This window comes from Patagioenas fasciata, chromosome 2 (genome assembly GCF_037038585.1).
Source record: "Patagioenas fasciata isolate bPatFas1 chromosome 2, bPatFas1.hap1, whole genome shotgun sequence".
In the NCBI taxonomy this organism is placed as follows: domain Eukaryota; kingdom Metazoa; phylum Chordata; class Aves; order Columbiformes; family Columbidae; genus Patagioenas; species Patagioenas fasciata.
Genome location: NC_092521.1, coordinates 13,192,033 through 13,204,492, shown reverse-complemented (window position 1 = coordinate 13,204,492; position 12,460 = coordinate 13,192,033). Strand labels below are relative to the sequence as shown.

General features: G+C 42.9%; 2 protein-coding genes across 7 annotated transcripts in view; one reads left to right on the top strand and one right to left on the bottom strand.

Moving 5' to 3' along the window:
* TATDN1 (TatD DNase domain containing 1) overlaps positions 1 to 7,622 on the bottom strand; it is a 22,356-nt gene extending 14,734 nt beyond the window's left edge. For 3 of the 6 annotated variants that reach the window (XM_071803800.1, XM_071803803.1, XM_071803802.1), the window contains exons 1-6: positions 7,487 to 7,544; positions 5,411 to 5,476; positions 4,768 to 4,817; positions 2,813 to 2,876; positions 1,463 to 1,606; positions 1,323 to 1,365 (exon numbers count right to left, since the gene is read on the bottom strand). In XM_071803800.1, coding sequence (XP_071659901.1) covers positions 1,323 to 1,365; positions 1,463 to 1,606; positions 2,813 to 2,876; positions 4,768 to 4,817; positions 5,411 to 5,476; positions 7,487 to 7,529 — 410 coding nt within the window. In that variant the 5' untranslated portion in view covers positions 7,530 to 7,544. Of the gene's footprint in view, positions 1 to 1,322; positions 1,366 to 1,462; positions 1,607 to 2,812; positions 2,877 to 4,767; positions 4,818 to 5,410; positions 5,483 to 7,486 lie in introns of those variants that run through there. The other 3 variants (XM_071803801.1, XM_065833063.2, XM_071803804.1) reach the window with 3 other exon arrangements.
* NDUFB9 (NADH:ubiquinone oxidoreductase subunit B9) lies at positions 7,565 to 12,460 on the top strand. The gene is made up of 4 exons (XM_065833067.2): positions 7,565 to 7,717; positions 8,418 to 8,610; positions 11,117 to 11,230; positions 12,209 to 12,460. The coding sequence occupies exons 1-4, from the start codon at positions 7,632 to 7,634 to the stop codon at positions 12,338 to 12,340; spliced, it is 525 nt and encodes a 174-aa protein (XP_065689139.1). The 5' UTR covers positions 7,565 to 7,631; the 3' UTR covers positions 12,341 to 12,460.

Here is a 12,460-nt window from a genome sequence, read left to right as displayed (position 1 = left end):
TGAGCAACCTGATCTGGTTGAACATGTCCCTGCTCATTGCAGGGGGGGTTTGGACTACAACTCTTCACTTCCTCGTATTTCTTGCTTTCTTTTCTTTCTCTCTCATCTATTTCTTCCTTCCAAATGCAATTTCCAGCAATGGCTCTGAGCAGATCTCTTAGAAACTAGATTTATGTATTTCGTATGATTTACTGAAATAGCTCAGATAAAGACTTTGTCATTATCAACCTTAATTACAAAGGACTCACCTACCACTTCAAAAGTGATTTCTGTCACCTCTTTCCTAACAACCCAATTTTGGTTCACTTGATTAGAAGTTTGTACTACAGGTCTTCGGCTGCAGTCCATCAGATAAGGAAAATCAGATTTTTTTTTGTCCCCAAAACATCAAGGCAGTAAGGGTCTTAAAATATGATACTCCACCAGTGTTTTAGTTTGCCATCGAAAAGAAACAGGTTATGCTCCAAGGTGTGCTTTGCTTAACTCTGTATACACTGAATTCTACCAAGAAAAATAGCTCTGTCCACTTTGCAGAATATTTTACTGTATGACTGTAGCATTGTGAAGAAAGCTCTACCTACTGCTAACATGTAGCAATTACAAAAAGCATACCTGATCACTGCCCCCCAGTGACCAATTAACTCAGAACAGTAATATGCAAGTGCAATTCATTAATCGATCATTTGAATTTATCACTTACATGTCTCAGTTAGTTCCCTCTGTAGACAGAAGTTCTCACTACAAGAATGCCAGCTGACTTTAGGGGCTGTACTCATTTCTCTCCATTCAGTATCTATGCTGCATTTTATTACTTCAAAACACAGATCTCTCCAGCTCCTGAGATTACCTTTATCATCAGCTCTCAATTATCTGCTCCTGGTAACACCTCTCTTACTAAAAGCTCATTGTTTTTCCACTGTTGACTTACCCTTTTTGACAGTTCTGTTCCCTTCCTCATGCCTTTCACTCAGCCTAATTCTTCCTCCACACACCGCAGGTATGTTATTCTCCCCATCAGGCTCTAAGAGTTCTTGAGTATTAGCGAGAATGAGCATCTGTCACGCCCAGAAACCCCACATATTGTGATCACCTTTACAGAAAAAGACATGCTAGGTCTAACCAGGCAGGTAGCAAAATTTAGCATATAGCACTACTGGAATGTGGCCATCTTTCTTTAAAGACTCAATTCTGCCAAAAAACCCAGATCCAACCCTGCAAATTGCAGGTCTAAACCTGACCAAATGTTACCTGGCAGAACACAAGATAAAAAACACTCCTGCAAAATGCTACAAGTCTATTTATAGTTATCAAATGTTTCTTACTTGAGTTGGGTGTCCTTTGGGCAAAATTCTAATCTATCAAAATCTACAAAAAGAAAGAACAAAAAAACCCACTTAGCATTTTAGGATTTTTTAATACATGTCCAGAAAGCAACATGTTGAAGTGCTACAAGAACACTTACCTAAGCCACATTCTCCAACTGCTATTACCTTTGTCTTATTTTTTTCAATCAGATTTTTTAATTCCGATAAATACTGTTCAGGCCTATTCTGCTCAAATTCTCCACAGCGGGTAGGATGGCAGCCAACTGTACTGTAAAACATGTCTAAAGCAAGATAGGATTAGAAAATATTAAGAAAAAAAAAGAAAATTTATGTAAGGTATAGACAGTATTTGTATCTGGACCTTTTTTACTGCTCATAATTTTAAAAGAGAATTTGCTTTGAACATCTTTATCTTGGTGATGATTTTATTACATTGGTATTTTCTGCTTCAACAATGTTAGACAGTGGCTCTACTGGGAGCGTGTACATGTTTTTTAGTACACATTATTTAGTATACTCCAAAACTGCAACTCAAAAGTGAATTATTCTGGTGGAGCTGCCCTCAACAAATCATAAAAGTGTGGAGGCTGGAAGAGTCCTCTTGAGATCATCTAGAAATACATTTTGTTCAAAATACACCAGGTTATCCTCGGCTGCAATATTAGCAGACAGGTCACGACATCCCTCGTGTTCCTCTACACTAGCTGTTACAGAATTTGACAAGCAACACCTAGCCTGATTTACCCAACTATCTAATCTAGATTACTTTAGTGCCAAAATTAACATTTCTGCTAAATGCCTTTATGGAGAATGTAAAAACACAGGGGGAGGGAAAGACTCTATAAGGCCCGGAGCAACTTGACCTAGTATCATAGCTAGTCCTGCTTTGGTGGAGGTGAATGGGGTTGGACCAGATCACCTCCTCAGGTTCACTCCCTCCAACCCAAATTATTTGATGGTTCTGGTCTGTAAATAGCAGACATTTCAGCTCAAGTACACATTTAAGTAATTAGTGGAAAGATATTTGCCTTTTCACAGAAGGAAAGGAAAAGCTAGAAGAAGCACGAAGAGAAAGATACCTTCCCTGTTCAAGTTGGTCATGATATATTAAGTAAAAAATAAACAAAAACCCACCTGGTCAAACCAGCACACCACCAAAAATATATTCCATACCATACAAGCATTTCATCTTATTTCTAGAGGAGAGTATTTTAACAACATTTTTTGTTACAGAAACTTCCTGTAATTTCTATTTTTACCAAGAAATGGAAATTACAGAAAAGACTGATTTCTTCTAACAGCCAGGGATCTAAAGATCAACATAGAAAACTCATACACAATGCATTCATCCCATTCTGAAACATAACTTCTCATTTTCATCTGAGATTCTGTAAACATCTCCAAGGGCAGGTCCTTTTGAAATCTTAATTCGGAGAGTGGAGAAGGTTACATTTCTGACTGGCAATATAAATTCAAAGTGAAAATACCATTTGTCTGTGCCAGCTGCAATGCATCTTTACTATCTTGAAGACTCCCACCTGTAATCAAAAACTTGGAAGAAGGAAAGTACTGTCAGCAAGTATGTTCTACTTTGAAGATCAAACAGAATGTTTAAGAAAACACTCAGATGCAAGTAAAAATCTAGACAGAGAACATCAGGAGACAATTACTAATGTATATATAACAAAATTTCATAAATCAGTAACAAACCTCAATGGTCCCCAGGAGCTGGGAAATACACTAGGTATCAAAGCCTGATTTTTTTTTTCCTTTCTCAATCATCTTCCATGCTAAGTATTCAAACCATTAAATGAGTAAAATACTTCAATTTGCAGAAATATCAACTTAATCAGATAATGACTCAAGAAACTTTATTTGCATTCAATAAATGCTTTTCAGAAATATTCTCCCTGTCTTACAGATGGAGAAACTAAAAACTCCCAAACAAGACACAAGTAGATAAACTAACAAAGGAGTCTGCTTCAGCATCAGGATTACAAATTTAAGAATTTCTGACTTTACTATTTTATTTTTACCTTAAGATCAAAGGTTATCACAGCAGAATGTGCATTTTTTTTTAAACAACCACTTGCAAGATCTTGCACCCTAGATTCTAATAAATCATGACCCTGCTGCTTTTTATCCCTACACATGCTATACATCAGACTCAGCATCAGGTCGGACATTTCTGCAGTACACTCCATTATAGATGGACACATCCCAACAGTACCATCAGAAAAATAAGTTGAGCTGAAATCAGCTCAGTGTACATACAGCACAGGGCAAAACTCCACCAAAAATACCATACATCAGCAGCTGTATAGAAAACTAGAACTATTTTCAAATAAACAGATTAAGCTTCTATGCAAGTAGAAACAACCTGGGATGGAACAGACTTCTGACAGCACACAGGCCAGTAGCAGGTCTGAGAACACAGCTAAGGGCTGGGAACTCCTCAATTCCATTTCTGAATCTACTCTGCATCTTGAAAAAGTTCTCCAGCTAATCTATTTTTGATACTAAAATACGAAAATGGCTGCTTAGTTTCAGAGGGTGGTATAAAGATTAAATAGTACTTACACAACACATATAAACACAGTCAAAGTACCATGATTCTGTATTTGCTGCAGTGTGGTAACTTCTCCATCACTAGCATCTTCTATTTTTGCCTCTCAGTTCACTTCCCACTCTTTTCAGACAAAAGCCTTTCAGCAAACTTCCAAGGTGCCTGTTCCTCCTCTACAGGTTTATTTCTTATCCATCAGACTTAGTAGTGCAGTAGAACAGTTTGTTACAGTATGCATTGTATTCTATCTTAATTAACATTTTTTGTCTTGTCAATTTATTAAGTTGAGAGGTATAGGCAGACTGGACTACTGCAACTAAAGGAGTTTAGTGCACTGCTGACAACACCAATAACCCAGTATTTACCAGCAGACTTCAGATGCCTCAACTGTAAGAATTTACAGGCATGCCCAGCTCTTCTACAGTTACCAACTTCCTTTACATACAGAAATATCTGACAGATCTCAATCAGAAGAGTTTTTGGGCTTTGATCTGTAGCAGCAACTGTTGAGTAAGAATCAGACAGGATACAAGAAAAGAGTGATTGCCTATAATACAACTAACATGGAAAATTACAGAGTAGTTGATTGCAGTAGGTCAGAGGAGAACATCTTTCTGTTGAAACTGTATAAAAGAAATTCTACATACACATCACATATGATACCACTGAACTGAGACAACAACCACCAAATGATCCGTGCAAATGGATGACAAGAATAGAATAGCATAGAATACTTTGGCTTTACGCTACTGAAGCAGGTTACTGCACTTTCCACTGCAAGTTCCAAAAACATTTGTTTTAACAGGGGAGCACTAAGAAACCAAAGTATTATAAAGCTGTTTAAAACACTAAATAAATTTTACTATAAGAAATTACCTTTTTAACGCCAACTTTGACTGCTCTCTCTACCACATCCAAAAAGTCATCTGCAAAAGTTCACAAAAATGTCACAAACTCAAGTTTTTACAGCATAACTTAATTACTTTTCAACTACAAATCACTTCCATGCAGTCAAAATGGCTATCATGAACAATCTTTTAAACCACACTTGATTAATCTTTAGAAGACAGTAACAAAAAACAATAACTGAAGCTCCAATTTAAATCCAAGAAGTCAACAGAAGTTTTTCCACATACTTCAGGAGATTCTGTCTTTACATCTATATCTAAAGGCCATAAAAGCAAAAAAAGCATCAGTTGTAACCAGTAACTACGATTCAGCAATGCAATATTTGACAGTTTATTGTTCATAATTCTCAAATCAGTTTTTCCATGCAATCCTAATATAAATGGATCAGCAACTGTCAATTTTGCTCTAGAAGCAAGAGTTACCTGTATGATGGCTTAACAGCAATTAAGAGAATGTATTTTGCTTAATATCAAACTTATTTTTGTTGCACTTTCTTCTTCAAGCCCGTTTTTGAGGAGAAAAAATCTCTAACCTCGTGTTCTGATATTTAAGAGGTTTCTGTTTTAACGAGAGGGATTCTGTCTTTCAGCAGATACAAAGAAACATTTACCTTGATGTTTTTGTGTTCCCCTGTAGATTCCTCTGAACATAGGATCTGTCAGGTTAATACCAATATCTATGAAAAAGACATTGACAAAAATTAAATATTATAGTTGCTATAAATTTCATTTGGAGCATTAGTCAATTAGGGAACACAAAAGTGTATTGTAGTAGTCCCTGACTACCACATTCAAAGGCCATATAAAGCTTAAGCATAAGTTTGCTTGCATAAATTGAGAGCTTAGTCCTCACTAGAAGTGACTGAAAAACAGAATTTTGACCGCCTGTGCAACTCCAGACTTTTTCTATGCGTGTATAAGACACACCCTCACAATCACCAGAGCTAATGCATGTATACTGTCTATTAAGGGCAAGTGTAGAGTCTTGCATCTGGGCAGGAACAACCCCTGGTTCCAGTATAAGTTGGGGAATGACCTATTACAGAGCAGCATAGAGGAAAGGGACCTGAGGGTCCTGGTGGACAGCAGGATGACCATGAGCCAGCACTGGGCCCTTGTGACCAGGAAAACCAATGGCATCCTGGGTTGTATTAGAAGGGTGGTGGTTAGTAGGTGAAGAGAGGTTCTCCTTCCCCTCTACTCTGCCCTGGTGAGACCCCATCTGGAATATTGTGTCCAGTTCCGGGCCCCTCAGTTCCAGAAGGACGGGGAACTGCTGGAGCGAGTCCAGCGCAGGGCAACAAAGATGATTAAGGGAGTGAAGCATCTCCCTTATGAGGAAAGGCTGAGGGAGCTGGGGCTCTTTAGCCTGGGGAGGAGGAGACTGAGGGGTGACCTCATTAATGTTTATAAATATGTAAAGGGTGAGTGTCATGAGGATGGAGCCAGGCTCTTCTCGGCGACAACCAATGATAGGACAAGGGAAAATGGGTACAAACTGGAACACAGGAAGCTCCACTTAAATATGAAAAGAAACTTCTTCTCAGTGAGGGTGACAGACACTGGAACAGGCTGCCCACTGGGGTTGTGGAGTCTCCTTCTCTGGAGACATTCAAAACCCGCCTGGACACCTTCCTGTGTAACCTCAACTGGGTGTTCCTGCTCCGGCAGGGGGATTGGACCAGATGATCTTTCGAGGTCCCTTCCCATCCCTAACATGCTGTGATTCTGTTATTCTTTTCACATGAAAATATAAACTCGTCTCTGCCAACAAGCAGCAGGGAAGGAAAAACGCAGCATCCGACGTACAGCTTCCGCAGAGGGCCGGGAGCAGCAGCAGGTGCAGGCTGCCTCACACAACTGCCCGTCCCCCCGGCCCGGGCGGCAGCACGGACAACACCCGCGGTGCGGACACCGCCCGGAGCCGCCCCGGCCCCGCCGCAGCCTCCCCGGGTCTGCCCGCCCTTCTGAAGTTATTTAGAATCATAGGATCATTTCAGCTGGAAGAGACCCTCAGGATCACGGAGTCCAAGCACAGCCTAACTCTGGCCCTAGACCATGTCCCTAAGAACCTCGTCTATACGCCTTTTAAACACCTGCAGGGATGGTGACTCCACCACTTCCCTAGGCAGCTTGTTCCAACGCCTTGACAACCCTTTCTGCGAAGAATTTTTTCCTAATATCCAATCTAAACCTCCCCTGGCGCAACCTCAAGCCACTTCCTCTCATCCCATCACTTGCTACTTGGGAGAAGAGACCAAGCCCCTCCATGCTACAACCTCCGGCCGAATTTCCGAAGAGTACTAACATCTTCCCCCAAGCCCGTTCCACGCAGCCACGGACAACCACGGCTAACGCGCAGAACGGGACGAGAAGCGGCCAGAGCCTCAGAGCTCCGGGCACGGCCCGTCAGCGCCCTGCGTGCAGCCCAGCGGCGGCACAAACGTTCCCAAACTCCTCCTGTGGGTCCAAAGGCAACCGGCACCCTGGCCCCGCGGGGCGGCAGGCGGGACAAGGGGCAGGTCCTGTCACCCGAGCGGCCCCGCCCGCCGTGCTCGGCCCCTCACGGCGCAGCGGAGCTCCCCGCGGGCCGGGCACACGCGGTGGCTGCCCCAGCCCAGCACAAGCGGGGTATGAGGAGCCCCGAGGCGAGACGGCCCCGCCAGCCCGGGGACGCGGGGACGCACCGACCCATCCGCTCCCCTCACCGATGAACTTGGCCCGGCTCATGGCTGCGGCGCGTCCTCCGCGTTCCCGTCAGCCCCCGCGCGGGGCGGGTCCTCCGCGTTCCCGTCAGCCCCCGCGCGAAGGTGAAGGGCAGGGCAGCGCGCAATGGCGGCCTACCTGACACACCAGCAGAGAGTGCTGAGGCTGTACAAGAAAGCCCTGCGGCACCTGGAGTCCTGGTGTGTCTACCGGTGAGAGGTGAAGGGGAGTGGGCTTGGGGAAGGGTTGGGGCTGAGGGGGGCTGGCCTTCTGAAACGGGCTGGGCTGGGGCCTCGGCCTCTTCGCTTCTCCCAGTCGTGACTGAAGGAAAAAGCCTGAGGGGTTACTTGTCTGTGCCTGCCACAGGCGATATGGGAACAGAAACTCCTCACAGCTCCTGGCCAAACTCTGTATTTGCGATGGTGGGACTGATGATGTTGCCAAATTGGTTTCTCTATCTGATTATTTTTTTCTCCTCCAATGTGCGTCACTATGCTTAACCTCTGAGACTGAGGGAGCTGGGGCTCTTTAGCTTGGAGAAGAGGACACTGAGGGGTGACCTCGTTAATGTTTATAAATATGTAAAGGGTGAGTGTCATGAGGATGGAGCCAGGCTCTTCTCGGTGACAACCAATGATAGGACAAGGGGCAGTGGGTACAAACTGGAACACAGGAGGTTCCACTTAAATTTGAGAAGAAACATTTTGTCAGTGAGAGTGACAGAGCCTGGAACAGGTTGCCCAGGGGGGTTGTGGAGTTTCCTTCTCTGCAGACATTCAAAACCCGCCTGGACACCTTCCTGTGTAACCTCATCTGCGTGTTCCTGCTCCAGCAGGGGTATTGGACTGGATGATCGTTTGAGGTCCCTTCCAGTCCCTAACATTTTATGATTCTGTGATTCTCTGTCTGCAGAGACAAGTACCGTTACTTTGCTGTCCTCCTGAGAGACCGGTTTGATAAGAACAAGGATGTGAAGGATATGGTGAAAGCAACAGAGCTGCTGAGGGCTGGTGAGGAGGAGTTCTGGGCAAACCAGCACCCCCAGCCCTACATCTTCCCTGACTCCCCGGGGGGCACCTCCTATGAGAGATACGAGTGCTACAAGGTAAAGTGGCCTGTAAGATTGTATATTGCTGTGCTTACCTTACTCTTATTTTAGTGAGTGTCAGGTGAGTGCTTTAAGTGGACTGAGCCAGCACTGTGCCCTTGTGGCCAGGAAAACCAATGGCATGCTGGGGTGTATTAGAAGGGGGCTATTTAGTAAGTTGAGAGAGGTTCTTCTCCTTCTCTATTCTGCCCTGGTGAGACCACATCTGAAATAGTGTGTCCAGTTCTGGGCCCCTCAGTTCCAGAAGGACAGGGAACTGCTGGAGCAAGTCCAGTGCAGAGCTACAAAATGATGAAGGGAGTTTCCTCTTATGAGAAAAGGCTGAGGGAGCTGGGGCTCTTTAGCTTGGAGGAGACTGAGGGGTGACCTCATTAATGTTTATAAATATATAAAGGATGAGTGTCATGAGGATGGAGCCAGCTCTTCTTGGTGACAACCAATGATAGGACAAGGGGCAATGGCTACAAACTGGAACACAGGAGGTGCTAAATATGAGAAGAAACTTCTTCATGGTGAGGGCAACAGAACACTGGAACAGGCTGGCCAGAGGAGTTGTGGAGTCTCCTATTCCGCAGGCATTCAAAACCTGCCTGGACACCTTCCTGTGTAACCTCATCTGGGTGTTCCTGCTCCGGCAGGGGGATTGGACTGGATGATCTTTTTACGTCCCTTCCAAACCCTGACATTCTGTGATTCTGTGATTGATAGGGCTGCAGCTTGACTCAGCAGTATCATTTCTCTAATAGCTTACTGTCACTGAACATCTCACCACTTTTGTGTGAGAAGCTGTCCTGCTTGTCTGATTGTGTAAAATGAAGTTTGTTGGTCTGTCTGAACACAGCCAGAGTCTTTTGCCTGCGGTAAACATCTGCTCTTTTGCCAAAGGGAAGCTGTTCCATGATGGGTTAGGTAGGCACAGCGAAAGGGCTGGAGCTGAGCTGTGAGAAGTTATCTTTTCAGAATTTAGGGCACTTCAAGAGGCTTCTTTTTTCTCTAGATCGTTCTGTTTAGGAGAAAAGAAACAGGTTTCATAGAAAAACACAGTTTTTTTTTTTACTTGCTTGACATTGGTTCATTTAATGCATTATGAGAAGTTAATTCTAACTTAGAGAGTGGATGCATCAATTTTCTCCTGAATTTGAAGGAAGTCCTGACACAAGCCTAGGTCTGATCAAATCTTGACATGTAAAAAGCCATATGAGAGGAAGAATCTGATGTGGGTTTATCAGAGGCAGAGTAAAAAAACATAAGTGAAAAGGGAATAGAAGGACTTAAGCCTATGCTGAGGTCATGTGCCTTAACAGTAGTAGAGATAATAGTGAGAGAGAATCCAGAGAGAAGAGAGTCCAGTGAGCAATAAGTGGTCAAGATTAGTATTCATATAGAAATACTCTGTACTCTATATTCTCTTTGCCCTATTTGAAAGGCTAAAATTGTCCTTTAACAAAATGGCTGTCCCAAGGATTTGGCTGCTACAAAATGTAGCTTTTAGATCTCAGGCTGTTTGTTGTTTTAATTGGTATTTGAGGGGAGTAGATGATTTTTTATTTTTTTTTTTAATTATTAGCAGGTCTGCTGTTTCTGTTCAGCCAAAGGTTTACTCAGTGATGAGAATCACGGCAGGAAGCTGAAAGTGTAAATGTCACTGGATGAATCGTGTTATCGGAGCAACTTCTAAATTTGCTTTTTCCAGAACTGGGTCTCTTGTGCGGTTTTGTCGTGTTTTTTGTTGGTTGTTTTTTTGTTTGTTTGGGTTTTTTTTTTGGGGGGGGTGTTGTGTGTGTGTGTGGTGGTGTTTATGTTTTTTGTCATCATTGAGTTTTGGTTGGTTGGTTTTGGTTTGGTTTTTTGTTTGGTTTGGGGGTGGTGGTGGTGTTTGTTTTTGTTTGTTTTGTGTTTGGTTTTTTGGGTTGTTTTTGTTTTCTAATAAAAGTTCCCATCACTGATACACTGCTGCAGAATTTGGAGTTTCACTTGTTTTTTTCTTTTGTGACTGGGCATCTTAGAGGTCAGACCATTATCAAGACCTTAAAGACCACTAATTTTTTAGAAGTTGTAGGCAAGCAGCAAGGAACTGTGAGGTTCTCTCAAATAAAACAAATCCATAGTTCGAGGAAAGGATTTCTCAAACCTGCTGATCTTGGGAGCTGGAAGGGAAAGAATGAAATCCTCTCTTCCATCAGATGGAATTTACAGTAAATTGAGATGATCTGGTACTTGTCTTCAGGATGCTGTGATTTATGCTGTGATGTCTTCCTGTGGCTTAGGATAATGTGTGAAACAAAGATTAAAAGTTCTGAGCTCTGTCATGGCATTCTGCGAGACTAACAGTAGTCAGGTAGCTCTTAAGTGATGTTTTTATGTAGTGCTTTATTTCCTGGGCTATTTATCCATTTTAATACTGATTTCAGTGATTGCATTCAGTTCTTTTGTGTGTGTGCATACTAGATATAATTTCATATATGAAAATAATATATCTGAAACTGTTAATTCTTTAAAACAGATTCCTGAGTGGTGCTTGGATTTCTGGCACCCCTCTGAGAAGGCCATGTATCCTGATTACTTTGCCAAACGAGAGCAGTGGAAGAAGCTGCAGCAGGAGAGCTGGGAGAAAGAGGTCAGTGCTTGCTCAATGCAGAGTAACGCCTCGTTAGCACACGAGTGTTTTGTGTGATGTTTAGATGGGTTCTTGGAAAATATCCGAATGCCTTTGCAGTCTTGTTTAGACTCTGCTTTACTAGAACTCTCCTCAGCATGAAATGCTGACTTAAAATGCCTACAGAGACATCTCAGAGCTACAGCTTCTAAGGCTGCAAAGGGAATTTGAAGTTAAAGCTGAACCTGCAACCAGTTAGTGCAGGGCTGTTGTAGCAGCTTTGCTGAAGGAAATTCCAAGGAGATGAGATTAATGTCCAGAGAATTCTTCTTCAGCTGCTGTGAAGCTCTGAACACTTCCTGGTTGCAGCTTTGGAAGTGATTTCCCATGGCATTCATTGTTTGGGAATTGAGAAGTTTCTGGCCAAGCTAAACTGAGATTCAGCTGGGAAAAGTTGATGGTCTTAGAATAATTCTTTAATTCAGTTGTAGAGAACTAGTTGGATTGTATGTAGTGTGGCACTCTATCAGAATTAATGTAGTGGCAGCCGGCACTTAACGCTGCTGCAAGAACCCTGTGTTGGGAACCTCTGAGGGGCTGTTGGTGGCACGCAGAGCTAGAGGTGTCCTGCTGACTGCAACGGGGCTGCTTAGGGCTGCTAATTATATAGCAGCTTTGAAAGCAGCAAGAGAACACGGTTTGCTTAATGTAGCACTGGCAGACATTAATTACTTGGAAATAAAGACCTTTTAAGTAGAAAATTCTCTTGTAAATCACTTTTTACTCCTAAAAATTCCTTCTTGATTAGGTAATATGAGCCTGCAATGATTACTGAGTTTAAGTGAATACTGAGAAACAAGGAACGTGTCTGTCAGCCCCAGGGGTTCCTGCTGGTTCTTCCCTTCAGAAGCGGGGGTGTTTTGCTTGCAGCCTGGGCACTGAAAACCATGCGATGGAAATGTGCATTTATATGCTAAAGTGATTTTATGTCTTTTCTAGATTAAGCAGTTAGAAGAAGAAACTCCTGCTGATGGTCCAAGAACTGAAGCTTTGCCTCCAGCTCGTAAGGAGGGGCATCTGCCACCACTGTGGTGGCAGTATGTGACAAGACCTCGTGAAATTCCCATGTAAAAGCGTTATTTCACGTGATAATTGAAACTGTCTATGTTCTGTAAGGCAGTAGCCATGTCAGTGACTGCATGCTACTCAAAGTAATACAAAATAAAGCCAAATAAAGTAAAGTAGAAGGCA